This window comes from Oreochromis niloticus, linkage group LG8, assembly GCF_001858045.2.
Source record: "Oreochromis niloticus isolate F11D_XX linkage group LG8, O_niloticus_UMD_NMBU, whole genome shotgun sequence".
In the NCBI taxonomy this organism is placed as follows: Eukaryota; Metazoa; Chordata; class Actinopteri; order Cichliformes; family Cichlidae; genus Oreochromis; species Oreochromis niloticus.
This window is the reverse complement of record NC_031973.2, coordinates 14,276,280-14,292,781: the sequence shown is the minus strand read 5'-3', so window position 1 is coordinate 14,292,781 and position 16,502 is coordinate 14,276,280. Positions and strand designations below refer to the sequence as shown.

The 16,502-nt window shown below is 39.0% G+C and overlaps 1 protein-coding gene across 6 annotated transcripts; it reads right to left on the bottom strand.

Annotated features, from left to right (window-relative positions):
• Positions 1-5,685: 5,685 nt before the first annotated feature.
• casp7 (caspase 7, apoptosis-related cysteine peptidase) lies at positions 5,686-15,910 on the bottom strand. Of its 6 annotated transcripts, none has more exons than XM_025909712.1 (7): positions 15,749-15,910; positions 15,247-15,368; positions 11,656-11,807; positions 11,437-11,565; positions 9,279-9,454; positions 8,882-9,080; positions 5,686-8,730 (listed from the first exon to the last, which is right to left on the bottom strand). In XM_025909712.1, the coding sequence occupies exons 2-7, from the start codon at positions 15,360-15,362 to the stop codon at positions 8,504-8,506; spliced, it is 999 nt and encodes a 332-aa protein (XP_025765497.1). In that variant the 5' UTR covers positions 15,363-15,368; positions 15,749-15,910; the 3' UTR covers positions 5,686-8,503. The 6 variants fall into 6 exon arrangements, with proteins under 6 accessions (XP_025765497.1, XP_019218109.1, XP_025765499.1 ...); XM_019362564.2 differs by having other exon boundaries at positions 8,882-9,020; positions 15,749-15,898; XM_025909714.1 differs by having other exon boundaries at positions 11,656-11,804; positions 15,749-15,898.
• Between the last annotated feature and the right edge of the window lie 592 nt (positions 15,911-16,502).

Here is a 16,502-nt window from a genome sequence, read left to right as displayed (position 1 = left end):
CAAAGCATTTACATCAGTGGGGGGGTGAATAAAATCCCTCGTGGTTGTGCGGCCACTGGTTAGTGAGGTTGACGTAGCACTTCTAAGTACTGTACTTCTGTATTAGCAAAGTTGGTGGGAAGGGCACAACTGACGTAAGACGCGTTCACTTTTAAAGGAGACTTTTCAATTACTTTGATTCATTTCATGATGTTTGGACTTCTTTTACCTGGAGTTCTTGAACTCTTTCTTTTGATTTTCTTCATGTTTTCTGCCTGTATGTATTTCAGAAAATTCTTTTGAAACAATAGCAGCACCTGCACTGGCAAAGAGAGGCATAGCTGCCCAGTAACTGGCAGCCATGCAGGTGGAAATAACAGTATGTCTATTGTTCTCTTTAACTTTTAAGTGTTTGTGTCTCAGTAAAAAGAATACAATACAAATACTGATTTACATCTGGGATTAGTTTATAATTTTTGTTTGCATTTGTTGCTATTCATCTGCACTAGTGGACTGCTTTCATATGCATGTATGCATGTATCATCATGCAGGACCACCGAATACCAAACACCAACCTAACAACTTATGAACAGAATTCTTGACAAAGGACGGCTCTGGAGGAGTTTGACAGCCACCATGGATTATTACTTGCAATGCTCTCACAGAGGCTGTACAGTGATCTCATAGCCTCTAATACTCATAACCCACATACAGACTGGCTGGGCAAACTTCCAAGTTCCCTCCCACAGACCTTTTCATGGAGGCTGGGAAGGTTCATCTACTTGAAGTTGGAAAGCACTATCAAATCTTCCTTCTTTAGGAAAAATAAACAAAGAAAATATATACAACAGCCAGACCCTCAACCCCCTAACTATTAAAAGCTAGCTTTAATAGTCAGGAATCAGCCTACCCAGGCCTCTGACTTTGAGTGTCATCTCATCTAAAAAGCACTCAACAACTCAACAGTTCACTCTGCAAGCAATGGGCTTACAAGAGAGTCAGCCCAGGCAGGCACCAGAGACTCACCAAAGGCCACTTCTTCCAGGTATTGTTCCAGGGCAGGGACCTGGCGTCCCTATTATGGGCAAGGTTTCTGGGTTGTTTATGTCTTTATAGAGGTGTTATGAATCATTCTTGCTTTTGGCTCCTCAGATTGCCTTGGGAGACCCTTCCAGGGGCGAGGTGCCCCTGCTAGCTAACCTCCTGCTGTCAACTGGGAAAGCAAATGGTGCAATTCATGGAGAGTTGCACTTAGATTAGAAACCTAGAATTAAAAATAATTTTAAAAATATTAGATTAGGTATTTGATTAATACAAAAATATTTGCAAGCGAAACATTTTACCAATTGTTTTCTTTAATAGTCTTTTTCTTCCTCACACCAAAAATAAATAAACAACTAAATAAACCCTTATTCTAGTGTCTTTTCTTTGCTGTTTGTGTAACAAATGTGTTACACTATATGATGAACTTTTGAACTGGCCTCCTTTTTTTGCACAAACATTTATCACTGTGACAGATTTGGTGCCTGGCATGCCTGAAAACAAAGCTCTGCCTACAGTTTGACTTCTATCCAAGACACTTCACTACACTTCGCAAGCCTTTGTTCTTTAAAGTGTAGTCTGCTCAGGTGTTAAATCCTTGGCCACTTTAACTTCAGATAAAGACTAGACCAGGAAACAATCAAATAAAAAAGAAACAGGACGATGCAAAGTGAACTGTAGATGGCCCGAGGCCACAGAGGATCTAGAAACTGGTCAACATCACTGCTGAGGAAAGTAATATTCACTCATTGAATTTCAATGCATATTTCTCCCTGGCATTAAATATCATTAACATACATTCTTTGATGAGGTAACAACTCATCAAAAACTCTTTGTGTGAGGTATATATTATCCACGTGTGATACAACAGGTACTTACAGTACAATGTTTTAACAGAGTGCCGAAACATACCAAACATATTTCTGGTGAAATGCCGAAAGGGGACAATAACTTGAAAATCAAGTTCTAGAGTTTACCGGTATCTTGGCCCACACTATTTACTGCACATCCTGTATTCCCTTACTGAAAACAAATGGAGCATTTCCTGGTGCAGTGGAATGACAAACTGATTCTTAGTTGACTCACAAGATCCAGTGTTTAGATTAAACTTCTGGTTAAAATTTTGATCGACAGATATTAAAGCACCTCATTAGCTTTTCATTACTTCTTTAATCTCTTTCTTTTGTGTGAAAATGGAATTTCTAAGACACTGAAACTGGCTGATCCAGACCTGATTGAGATGGATGACTTCAACAATAAACAGCTTCTAAGTCTTACATCAGTCTATTGTTGTTCATCAGATCCCACGATCCTGTCACTGAAAAGATGTTGCAAGCTATGAGTTTACCCAGAAATAAGATAAGATAAACTTTATTAGTCTCACACGTGGGAAATTTTTGGTCTGGGCAGAAAGTACAAGAGCAGTAAAAAATTAAGAGAAAAAAGAGAAAAACAGCGAAACAATATAATAGAATAAGATAAACAGAATAACATGGAATAGAAAGAATACTATATACAATAGATTAAGTACTATACAAACAGAATAAAATACTTTACAAATAGAATAAAATACTTTGTTACATAGGGACAATTGCACTTGGTGCCATTGCACATCAAGGAGACAGGGAAACAGTTACAATTATGTATGGGACGTGTGTGTGTGTCTGTCTGCACATGTATGGTCCTCTGCAGAGACCATGTTAGAATAGAACAGAATAGAATAGAATAGAATAGAATAATCCTTAATTGTGTCACAAGGGGAAATTTGGTTGTAACAGCAGCAAAAACCACATATACAAACAGAACAGGACACAGAAGAGAAACACGCACAATTTTGACATATTTACATCATGGACAATAATTACCAAAACAGAGTACTTTATAGTTATTAAATTAGAGTACAGATAAGATGCAAACCCAGGTTGTAGTGTGAGTGTGAGTTGTAGAGTCTGATAGCAGTGGGGAGGAAAGACCTGCGAAAACTCTCCATCCCACATCGTGGGTGCCGCAGCCTGCCACTGAAGGAGCTGCTCAGTGCTGTCACAGTCTCCTCCATGGGGTGAGACAAGTTGTCCAACAGGGATGACAGCTTAGTCACCATTCTCCTGTCACTCACCACCTCCACTGGGTCCAGAGGGCATCCTAGAACAGAGCTGGCCCTTCGGATCAGCCTGTTCAGTCTCTTCCTGTCCCCTGCAGAGATGCTGCCGCCCCAGAAAACCACACTGTAAAAAATGTCTGAGGCCACCACAGAGCCAAAGAAGGCCTTTAGGAGTGGGCCGTTCACTCCAAAAGACCTGAGCCTCCGTAGCAGGTACAGTTTATTGTTCAGATGAACACTAAGATACTGTAATGAGAAGGGGTGTGGTCTAATGACATCAACACCCTATATCAGGTGTGCATAATTATTAGGCAACTTCCTTTCCTTTGGCAAAATGGGTCAAAAGAAGGACTTGACAGGCTCAGAAAAGTCAAAAATAGTGAGATATCTTGCAGAGGGATGCAGCAGTCTTAAAATTGCAAAGCTTCTGATGCGTGATCATCGAACAATCAAGCGTTTCATTCAAAATAGTCAACAGGGTCGCAAGAAGCGTGTGGAAAAACCAAGGCGCAAAATAACTGCCCATGAACTGAGAAAAGTCAAGCGTGCAGCTGCCAAGATGCCACTTGCCACCAGTTTGGCCATATTTCAGAGCTGCAACATCACTGGAGTGCCCAAAAGCACAAGGTGTGCAATACTCAGAGACGTGGCCAAGGTAAGAAAGGCTGAAAGACGACCACCACTGAACAAGACACACAAGCTGAAACGTCAAGACTGGGCCAAGAAATATCTCAAGACTGATTTTTCTAAGGTTTTATGGACTGATGAAATGAGAGTGAGTCTTGATGGGCCAGATGGATGGGCCCGTGGCTGGATTGGTAAAGGGCAGAGAGCTCCAGTCCGACTCAGACGCCAGCAAGGTGGAGGTGGAGTACTGGTTTGGGCTGGTATAATCAAAGATGAGCTTGTGGGGCCTTTTCGGGTTGAGGATGGAGTCAAGCTCAACTCCCAGTCCTACTGCCAGTTTCTGGAAGACACCTTCTTCAAGCAGTGGTACAGGAAGAAGTCTGCATCCTTCAAGAAAAACATGATTTTCATGCAGGACAATGCTCCATCACACGCGTCCAAGTACTCCACAGCGTGGCTGGCAAGAAAGGGTATAAAAGAAGAAAAACTAATGACATGGCCTCCTTGTTCACCTGATCTGAACCCCATTGAGAACCTGTGGTCCATCATCAAATGTGAGATTTACAAGGAGGGAAAACGGTACACCTCTCTGAACAGTGTCTGGGAGGCTGTGGTTGCTGCTGCACGCAATGTTGATGGTGAACAGATCAAAACACTGACAGAATCCATGGATGGCAGGCTTTTGAGTGTCCTTGCAAAGAAAGGTGGCTATATTGGTCGCTGATTTGTTTTTGTTTTGTTTTTGAATGTCAGAAATGTATATCTGTGAATGTGGAGATGTTATATTGGTTTCACTGGTAAAAATAAATAATTGAAATGGGTATATATTTGTTTTTTGTTAAGTTGCCTAATAATTATGCACAGTAATAGTCACCTGCACACACAGATATCCCCCTAAAATAGCTAAAACTAAAAACAAACTAAAAACTACTTCCAAAAACATTCAGCTTTGATATTAATGAGTTTTTTGGGTTCATTGAGGACATGGTTGTTGTTCAATAATAAAATTATTCCTCAAAAATACAACTTGCCTAATAATTCTGCACTCCCTGTACATGGTAAAATTAAGTATAGGCAAAGGAAAAGTGAAAGTTTGTGTAATTCTAATAAGCTTGAGAGAAAATATTTGAAACACCTTTATTCTTCAATAAAGCCTCAACTTTCTCAAAGCAAGCTTTCTTATGTTCTCATGATTTCTTTAGGTACTCTTCAGGAATAATTATCCAGATTTCCTGAAGGACATTCAAACACTTCTTAGGGTCTTGGCTGTCTTTTGTTCCATTCTGTCAAGATGATCCCACGCTGCTTCAATAACTTTCACATCCAGGCTCTGGGGAGGCCAATCCATGACTGATACTGTTCCATTCTGTGTTTTTCTGTCCAGGTATGGTTTTACGGCATTTACAGTCCAAATAATTTTTTATTTTATTTTTATGTTTGAATGATTAATCCATCAGTATTTTCATGTTTATTCCAGATTTTAGTTTGTGGACTAAACACACACACCAATCTGAAAATAGCAGAAACAAATAGGCTGAGTTTTCTTATAGAAAATACGATATCCGCTTTCAATTATTACAAAGAACTGTTTTCATAATTCAAAGAAACGTGTCAGCGTAGATTGATTTACGGTAAAAATCTCATTATAGGCCGCCATGGGCATGATGTTATTAGTAAGATGATTCAGATCTTTGGCTTGGTTGAAATGAGCAAAGTGAACAACTTTTCTCACAACATAAATCACTGCTTCCTAGCAGCAAATACAAAAAATTGTCCAAAAATGAGCCCCTCCTCTATACTTTTCAGAGCTTGTAAAGCCATTCAGCGAGCCAGATTTGACACTTTGCTAGCCCACTGCTTGTCTGCAGGTCTTATGGTTTGACAAACACGATTTAGAGAAAAAAAATGTAATGTTTTTAAGATGACAATGAGAGAAATGTTTTAAAAACCTTTAATATCCATTCTGATCCTGGAAGTTTTTACCGATACAAGCACAACTCCCAAATTTTAACTGAGCACTGAGTGAAACACATGGAAACATTTAAAAATACCCAGTGATTTCATAATGTGTTTGTGTGTATGTAAGCACCGTCCTACCATAAAACAATGTTTTCAGTGGGGTCTGTTTACAGATGTGCAAGACAAATGATACAGACTTCACTACATTATAAACTGTGTAAGTTTAATACAATAAACTGTTTACATGAGCATTTCTTTATTTTGAAGTTATTTAAATATTGTATTGCCCCCAATTTTTTTTAAAAATTCATTAATTCAGTCAATCATTTTCCCAAATCTTTTCAAATATATTCCTGAGGACAACAGCATTTAAAACATGAAAGCATATAAAGTTTTACCCCAAACACATTTTCCCCCCTTTTTCAACTCCATTTCAAAACAAGTGGAGCAAAAACTCCTTTTGGCAGAGGTCAGGCACTACATCGCTCATCACAGATCCATGTGTTGAGAAGATTTAACACTTGTGGATACAATGAACATGGATGGGGAATGCCATTCGGATAAAAAAATAATAATATTAATTATTAAAAAATAAAATAGCATAAAAAGCTAAAGAAATGAAAGCAACTGAACTTCCCCCCTAAGGTACTGAGACATGCAGTTATATGAATTATGGAAAAACCTCGGAGAAAAAGTGAGATTGTGAATTGTGGACATGTGGAGTGTATATGTTCAGAATGTAATAGCTGCCTTTGTAATTAAGACACTTTGGGACAAAAACACCATATTTGCAGACAACAAACTTTGTGTAAGTTGTAACAAATATTATTTAATTAATTAAGGAAACTATTTAGAAAGTTGTCTGTCCCATCCAGCCATTCTCTGCTGCCTATCAGAGTTCAGATTGCAGGGGTAGCAGTCTAAGCAGAGAAACCCAGGCTTCCCTCATCCCACCACCTCTTCCAACTCATCTGGGAGACACAGAGTTGTTCCCAAACCAGCCAAGAGATGTAATCTCCTCAGAGTCCTGGGTTTGCCTGGGCAACTGGTTCCTTGCGATATGAAGAAGTAGTGGCTCTACTTCCTCAACTCCACCTATCTCTAAGGGCAGGAACGCAGAGCGACCCGTGGAGCGACCCATCACTTCACACTCGACCTGTCAAGTGTGAAGTGATGGGAATGAGAATCAGCGCCTCCAAGTCAGAGGCCATGTTTTTTAAGGGTACAGTGCCCACTTTAGGTCTGGGACGAGTTAATACTCCAAGTGGAGAAGTTTAAGGATCTTTGGTGTCTTGGTCATGACCTCTTGTGGTGATTATGTCTTAATTGCATAAAGAAAGCATAGCAACAGTTTAAAAAAAAAAAAAAAAGATAAATAAAAGAGATTTGGTATGAGACTGATAGTTAGCCATTTACTACTGTGTAGTGTATATTTAGAGAACATAAATGTATGCAGTAAAATGATTTGGCATTTGTGCTTAAGGCCCCAGTCCAAGTTAAGACTATGATATTTCACAAATTTACAACACAGCTTTAGACAGTCTTTTGTCTATCTAGTGTTATAATCATACAGCATTTATTTCACTATTTAGTAAAAATATTAAAAAAGAATATCTAACTCTGGTGGAACCCACTACACTGTTTTTTGGACTGCATAATGGTGCATAAATGAACTTATTTGAGTTTAAAGAAGTGAGGCCTTCAACATTACATTGAGAATAGTGTTAAAATGGTCCTTGTTTTTAATAGGGCGGACTCTATCCTATGCACTTGACCCAAACCTCATTGAACTAATCACTACACAGCAAACAATCACATCTTCCTAACCACTACGGATATGAAATTAACATGACATTTACCCACTTCATGGACATTAAAGAACCTGAGGATACCAGCTTTCTGCTACCAACTTAAACTTGCTAGGAAGGCTAAGACACAAAGCCTTTGGCAAGAGGGTTGACGTGTTTCTGATCAGAGGATGTTTGTTGTTTCTTTTGTCATTTTTTCTGACAATTGACAGGAGAAAGTTTAAAATACAGGTAGCTGAAAATTATCTAATTCATTTTCCAAGGCTTTTTCCTCTTTAGCAATTCATTGCACAGGGTCTGTAATGAAGGCAGGTCCCTCAACACTCCTACAGCAATCAAAGTTCTAGTAATCACTCATTTCAGTTTTCTAATGAAGATTTCTATAAAGTGCCTAATGAATCTAAAAGGGGCTTAATTGAGTTTTTCAAATCATACTAGATCAATCAAAATGACAAGATGTTTTTCCGCTCAGAGTCTCAGAATACCAAAAGCCAACTTTTGCCCATCCCTGCTTGCCCGCGTTCATAGGGTACAGTCCTTATCTACTGCAAATGCTGGAAAATGGATTGACGCATAGACGATTCTATAAACCCACAAAACCTGGCAGCAAATTTTCTGGGCTGGTAGAATAACATGGATATTTCACAACGCCTGTCGACAAAGATCAGATCAAATGTGACACCATTATTCTGAAGAAGTGGAAGAACCTGAAGAAGAGGAAGAAGTTTCACTATCAACACATGAACGCCGTGTGCCACTGTAATGTTTTTTGTTTTTGTTTTTTTTTTCCTCATGTAGTGCTTTTCGGCCCCAAGTCCACATGCAAAATGTCATATGTGCATGAAATGTGAAGCGTCCTGCCAGGCCTGAATCATCCCTGAATGCTTTGACCGCTTAATCAGTACCTGAAACAGTCTAGTCTAGTCAGTCTAGTTAGTCAGTCGGTCAGTCTGTGGCATCATTACAGTACAGTCAGGTGGCTGGGCAGTCAGTTGAAATACAGTTCTTTCGTCAGCATAGAGACCACACAGGGAATCTGCTTCTTCTCACTGAAGCGGGGGTCTTCAGACCAGGACTCAAAGCTGGTGGCCACCATGTAATTGACCCGTGTCAGGATCTGCATTATCTCCAGCTGTTTTCCAAACTCGTTCAGGACGTTGCAGAGCGCCTGTACAAACCAGGAGCCACGCCCAGGGTTCCTCCATGAGTAATATCCTGGAAAAAAATCATCATAAGTTAGGAATGAAACTAGAAACTAGAAAGCAGTCAAACTAGACTCTTCAGGAAATGCTTCTCCACTTATATATACCAATAGTATTTTACTGTAAGGAAAAACATGTTGTTTAAACTGGGATTTCAGATTTACCCGGCACAGTCGAGTAGGCAAAGAGGAAATCAGCCTCCACCGGGATCTTATGTCTTGGATTTGCATCTGTCTCCAGGGCATCATTTGGTGGACCTGAATCTGTCTGTATACCATCATCAAATTCTGAACCCCTACAAGCCTGGTGAAGTAAATGAAATGACATTTCATTGTGATCCTGAGTAGCTTTCTCATCGATGACCTGGTGAAGCAATTCAAAATTAACTGTTTTTAAAAGCTGAGATAAGCCAAATTCACCTATTTCCACAGCAAAGAACTGTTCAAACTGCCCATTTGGGTGAAAAGTAACAAATAAAAGATCACACAAATCTATAACCCAACACTGCTATTGTTACAATAAAAGACTTCAGTCACACAATCAAGTATGAATCATGCACACCTGGATGAAGAAGAGTTTTGGCTTTCCCACTAAGCTTTTGCACTTGTCCCCCCTGAACAGCGAGGTCATCGTTTTGATGGGCATGGCTCCGTCTGTGCCGTAGATCATGCCTTCCTCGCCGTGGCTCAGCAGGATGCAGGCGAAACACGAGCTGTCACTGTGGTCTTCTTCCGAGGCTGAACCACACACAAACAAACAAACACTGAACTCCTAGCTCGACTCAGGCCTTGTTAAACCTCTCTAGATTAATGATTAAAGTCAGTCCCTAATAGTTACGTCTGAAGTTTATTTAGCGTGAATTTGAGATTTCAGCTAAGTTATATATTTAACTGATAAAGAATGATTTATAATGCAGCCCATCAAAATATGAAATATGCCAGTGAGCACTTTGTTATAAGAAGAAATTTATCAGCATCACTGACCTGAGAGGTTCATATAGTCTTATGATCATAAAACCTGGTTACCGGACTTCCAGTTACTTTGATTAGAAACACATTTGGCTAAATTTAGTAGTAGGATGTGTTACTTTTATACCAGTGGTGGTTTTTAAGAAACAAGAATTATTAATTGAAACTTGCACATGTTGTTATTTTACAGGGATATCTAAAATAAGGCAGAATCGGACCAAGGAAGACTTTAACCCAGGCCACTGGATGGTAGGGCTGTGTGATATGACTAAAATCTCACACCCCGATATAAGACATTTATCGTCTCAACAACGATATATATCACAAAAATATTTACATTTTCTGTAAATTCTGTGAATCTCGGGCAACTCAACTTGTGTGAAGTGTTTTCAGCTGGGTCACGTGTTCCTGGAGTCGAGTGCTTTGACTAATGCATGAAACTATACATTTTTAGACATTAGTTGTAATGGCTGCCATTGTCTTTGTGAGTATTTATTACACGGCGTGCTGCTGGGAAAAGCCTGTTCTAACCTTTAAGTCTAAGGTTTATTTTGAGAACCTGACGGCTCTTTTTTGCTTTTCATTCTTAAACTCTCTCCACACTCTTTAATGTGATTCTTGCATAGGTGGTAGAAGAGGTTTGCTGCGTTTGAGTCTGAGGTGGGGACTGGTTTCATGTATAATTTGCATAGCACAGATTTCTGGTCTGTGTCAGACTTTTCATAACCAAACCATGTCCATGTTACAGAGGTAGCCCCTCAATTAGAAATAAAGTCCTTGATTTGTTTTGAATGGTCCTTCTGTTTGTCATCATTTCAGATTATTTTGAAAAAACTCAACAGGATCTTCAGCTTTAATGTGAAAGGTTTATGTGGAAAATAAACAAAGGGCGGTGGAGCCACACGCTGGGTTTACCATCATTGTTGCTAACGACAATGTGTAAAAACAGTCGCTTCTCTGTCCGTAGTGTGGTTATTTTAAATATAAGAGAAAGAGACTTTAAGAAATTAATAAAGCCACGACAGTGACCATCGAAATGATGAAAAAATATTGCCGTAAACAGTTTATTTTGCGACACCACAAAACGAACGATACCGTAATATGAAACGATACCTTCAATATCATTATATTGAACAACCCTACTGGATGGCTTTGAAAAATGTGAAGGAGAGCTTAAGTTTTGTACTTTTTACTGTATTTTCACAATTTTACAGGTCTCTATCACCATTCATATTACACCTAAGTAATTAAATGATAGATTTCTGTCATTTTACACATTTGCTTCTTACAATTTAAGTGCAAAGACTCATACTGAAACATTTCCTTCATGCACCAAAGCAGCATTTCTTTATCATGTTGAAAAACTTAGACGTAATGTTGAACTTGTGCTTATTTTTCTAATATTAAAATATCTAATTGACTAAATGTGTAGTTAAATATCTGTACAATGACAGAGAAGGAAGTTTCACTGGTCGGGCCCACAAAAGATCAAAGAGGGTGTATATGACCAAAGGCCTCCCTGTTTTACACATTATAAGGCACCGGATTACTAGTATGTAACTATATGCATATCAGAAATAATACACTTTGTGCTGCTAACCCTTTCGTCAACTACAGTGGCTTACAAAAGACAATCTGTGCTTACATTTGATCTAAATATTAAATATGAAACACCATCACAACAAAAAGAAAAATGTAAAAAAACAAACAAACAAAAAAAAAAGTCTCGGTATCTGCATGACAGGACTTACCCTCTCGGAGAAGACGCTCCATCTTCTCACATGTCTGATCGTTGTAAAGAATGACATCAAAGCCCAGGTTCTTGAAGCACTTGTAAAGCTCGCCTGCGTCTCGATCCGTGCCATTGCGTACATTCATCCCTGTCAAGAAAGAACGCTTACATTACAAACTCAATATGCAATAACCCTGAGCCAAACTTAGTTCATACGTTTGAGTAAGGTTTGCTATACCTGTCTTTTCATCAAAGTTTTTGTTATTGATGATGATGCACTTCCCCACTCGCCGGTGGCTCATCTTATACTTGAATGTTGGTGAAACAATTCTGTAATGGCTTTCAGAAGAGTATTCCTGCTCCCGCGTCTGGCCATCCTTATTCTTCCTGCTTTTATACAAAGACAATTAAAAAAGACAGTTAAATTATATTGCGTGGTTACAACAGTTTTTAAGTTTACTGACCTATGAAAAGCCTTCAAATTAATTTACTGCCATGAAATTAGAAAAGAAACATAATATCAAATTTTATCTCAGTTAAAAATTCCTGCAGGTGAGAGGTCTATTTAAATACAAAAAAATACTACAAATGAATGATCTTTAAGTAAATTTTTCAAAACAAATAACACACATTAAACTGAAAACACACTGAACCACTTACTTAGAAACCAAAAGGTACATACATTTCCAAATAAGGCATTAAAGTCACGGCCAAAGTTGGTTGCAGAAATCCAAAGGAAGATTTAAGGAGAAACTAGAACATTTTTGCTCAGCGCAGATAATTGGGGGAAAAAAAAAATCATAAAAACAGCAATCTATACTGAGCAAGAAGCAATCCTCCACGAGTGGTAATTCTCACACACCTGTCATATTTCCATTCTTTACAAGATCCATCCAGATAGCTTAGCCAATAGTGACCCATTAGGGACTCACAAAATCCAGGCTTTTTCCAGAAGAGCCTAGTCAACAGCTTACTCAAGCACGGGAACAATGCACAGCAATTTGTACCAACAGTCTTGCACGCTCACTCACAGGCTACCCAGCCATATTAGAAAAAAAAAACAAAAAAAACATGTGATCCAGAACTTTTTCCAGCCCCCTCCCACTTCCAAATTGTGCCAACAAACTGTACCAAACAACTGCACGAGGCTGCGCAAAGAGCTGCGACCCTGGGCATTGCAGGTGCAGCAGGAGGACAGTCGAGAGGAATAGGAGGCCGTTGCATCTGTCTTACCTGGGTTCGTCATTAAGCGCTACGCCACTCTGCATCTGAAATGCGTTGGTTTTGTCTTGTGTCTTTTGTTCCCCCACAAAAAAAAAACTAGTTTCTCCAGACCTGGAAGCTTAATTTTTGGCTGTGTGCTAGGATACTGACATGCTCTCTGTTCTGGATGGAGACCTGACTGGGCTAGCAGGTGCTGAGGACAGGGGCGGCGCACTGTGAGGCCCCTGAGTCAGCAACCTCGCCATCACACCAGTGCTTTCTAAAGGCCTATTCACACATGGCCCCTGTGCCTCGCTCTCCCTGCTGAGGTCAGACAGGGCAACAAGTAGCTCCTCTGCTGACAGGTACAGAATCCACCTGTATGGATTTTCATACTTGTTATCTATACTTGTGACAAAAAGGCAACTAAATAAATAAGTAAATAAATAAAAAGTGGTACGAATAAAACAAAAAACCCTAAAAAACTTTGATTTCCAAGAAAATATTCATTTGATGAACACCAAGTCACACCACAAATAATTAATAAATGAATGTGAATTTCCTTAATAATTCCTTAATATAGTATTTTTTACATCTTCTATTGCTTGCTATCTTAGTATTTTTGGGTAAGAATCTAAATTCAAGACGGAGCGCAGAGCCTTTTTGCTTGATTACCAGTGTCTGAGGGAAAACACAGCTGCCGTACTTTATACTTCTCCATTAAAAAAGGTCCAGAGTGCCACCTTGTGAGTGAGACTGGAATAAACAGTTCTTTGTGTCAGTGATCAGTTTACAAAACAAACTGCATACTGTTAAAAAGCCCGCACTCTATAATATAATGAATGGACATTTTGAATGATTTTGGCCACAGCTGTGGTCTAATTTTGAGAAGCCACTTGAGGACTGACCCCTGTCCCTGAATTAGACTTAAGATTGATTTCATGTTCTGTGACCCACTGCCTTAATTGGGCTATTCAAAACCAGGTCGCTGTGTAAAATCAAGGGTATTTTTACAGTCTACTTTTTTAGGTTTTGATTAGCTATGAAACCACAGTCACCTTCAGATACTGAATCCAGGATCTTACTGAGAGTGCGGTGTGGTCTCTGTGGTCTCTTCTCAGTGTGAGAAGTCCAAAAATAACTGTGTGGTTGTGGACATAAAACCTATGTGGAAGTGGTTTATCACCACAATAGTTTTACTTGAGAAAATGAGCAAATACATGTCTGAGTAATTTAAATCAATAGACTCTGGGTTTTATTTCTTTTCTAAATTAGAGAATAATAAAGCAAATTTCAACAGAAGACTACCAATGAAATGAAAAGACAAGCCACAAATTACTTGCAAACCAATTATAATAGTATCTACAGGAATACTGAAGCAGTCAGAAATAGAGTTTTGTTTTCTGTAAAAACCTTCATTTGAATTTTATGCAAAGTGCTAGCTTGCTTGCTATGTTTATGTGTTATGATGTGTGTGTAAGATCTGTGGGACATAAACAGATGTGGAAGAACCAAGAAATAAAAAAGAAAGTTTGCACATCCAACACAAACAAATCATAACAGGTGACAAATATCACCAGAAAAATATAAGCAAATTAAAACAGACATAGATTATGCTACAGATGATAGGATGATTTAAAAACTACACACTCACTTCACCGCTCAATTGCTTGTTATTGCAAACATCTAATTAACCAATCACATGGCAGCAACTCAGTGCAACTCAGACATGGTCAAGATGATCTGCTAAAGTTCAAACTGAGCATCAGAACGGGGAAGAAAGGTGACTTAAGCGACTAAATGTGGCATGGTTACTGGTAGCAGATGGGATAGTCCGATTTCAACTACTATTCTACTGAGATCTTGCCACACAACTGTCTCTGGGGTTTAGAGAGGAAGGTCCAAAAAAAGAGAAACTATCCAGTGAGGTTAGATGAGGTCAGCCAGACTCCGTCAAGCTGATAACATTCGTAACAATCAATTTAAGTAGAAGAGCATCTGTCACCTTCACACTGACTCACGAGCTTTAACATTGCTTCAACACTACAGCCTATCTGAGGGATGTTAACCATCCCTTTATGCTTGCAGTATAATAACCTCCTGACGGCTTCTTGCAGCACAATTACGTGCTGTGTCACAAATCCAGATAATTTCAAACTGGTTTCTTGAACTTGAGATGATCCCCAAGATCTCAGTCCACCTTTGGGATGCGGCAGAGAGTGAGAGTCCCACCATGGATGTGCAGCCAACAAATCTCCTACACAGCTGTGTGATGCTGTCATGTCAATATGGACCAAAATCTCTGAGGGATGTTTCAAGCACCTTTCCATAACTTAAGCACTTCTGAAGGGAAAGAAAAGGTCCAATCCAGTACTAGTATGGTGTACCTAACAAAGTCCAGTACATGTACCTTATCTTGATACAACCACAGTAAATGAACACAGACCTTGTAAATGAGTGAGGGAATAATAATAAAAGCGAAACCCACCGCTTAAAACCTATATTATTACAGTCCGTAAATTATTTGAGTTATATTGAGTTTATTTTTAGGGTCCAAACTTATGACCTTTTTTTCAGTCGAATGTTTACTGGTTTTCATGTTTAGAAACAATAAAAAGGAAGTCACCTCCCAAATAGCAGAAATCTCCCTTTGCGGTCAGGCTTGGCGTCTGTTTCGTCTGTCACCGGCCCATCTCCCCCACCCTCTCCAAGTTCAGAGGGTTCACCGGCGTATCCAGCCATCTTCTTCTAGTACACAAATCGAACATAACGTTATGGTTTACTTAACCTACCTACCTACTGCTTTCCGTACATTAGGTGTAAACTAACCAGACGTTGGCGTTATTTTGAGACAAGTTTGCCTCACTTCCTTAACCGTGTTCAGTCCCACCTCAACTGTTTGAAAACGGACAGCTAGCTAAATTTAGACTGCTTTTATTAACACTTTGACACTTTGAGGCATTCAACTTGACTTGTTAGCTTCATGTCTGGTTAGCATGTAGCAAAAAAGCGACTTAGCTAAAAATACATAAACTTTTCATTTTCTTTAAGTATGATTAAAGAGATTGATACATAGGAGTGAACTTAAGCTGAATCGTAGTGTGTTACGCGAACTTCGCTGTAGTTACCTGACTTATTTTCGTTCTCCAAAGTGTCTCCTTCTGAGTTTCTGTCCCTTCTTCCTTGTGAAAGAAAGAGAAAGTACGGACTTTTCGCGACTGCGTAACTGCGTCACAGCACTGCGTCCCTCCATCCTGCACACTTGGCACACATGTTTTCTGCAAGGAGTAAAACGACTAGTTATGTGCAAATAATAATAATAATAATAATATTAACAATGATAATAAAGGATGCAGTAAGAGCAAGATTAATTTATGAAAGTTTATCTTTTTCTCTCCCAAATGGGAAAGGCTTTAGTTGCTCTGGAGCAGAAATGTTCGTGACAGCATTTACCTGAAGTATATTGATCAAATTTATATTCACAAACGTAAATTAAGACTTTTTTCTGTGCTGGCCGGTGAATTAAGACATAAAAATACAGCATAAATCGAATAATCTATGCCAGGTATGTATATTCATTTGTTTAATGTTGCCCTAAATTACAAATGCAGTTTGTTTCTTATATATTTTTTCTGTCTCTTAGTCACTGCTTAAAGTTTAAAGAAAATCTTATTCAATACCTCGCCAGGTATTGAAAAGCACCTATCAAATATAGCGAATTAAAACTGTATGCTAATCCTCTGTCATCTGCATCTGGTGGAGCTGGACCCATTGCAGTTTTCGTAATGGTATTAAAAGCACTGGAGTACAGTACAGGTAGATAAAGGCATCCTCCGCATCTGAACAAATCGGTAAGAAAACTACCAGGCAGCACAGGGAACT

Bases quoted from the DNA above. Each gene is read 5' to 3' on its own strand.
- casp7 (XM_025909712.1), bottom strand. From the start codon at position 15,362: ATGGCTGGATACGCCGGTGAACCCTCTGAACTTGGAGAGGGTGGGGGA. The intron at 11,566-11,655 runs GTATAGCAAACC...CTTTCTTGACAG, and splicing joins AAACTTTGATGAAAAGACAG to GGATGAATGTACGCAATGGC. The intron at 9,455-11,436 runs GTAAGTCCTGTC...TGTGTGGTTCAG, and splicing joins GGAGCGTCTTCTCCGAGAGG to CCTCGGAAGAAGACCACAGT.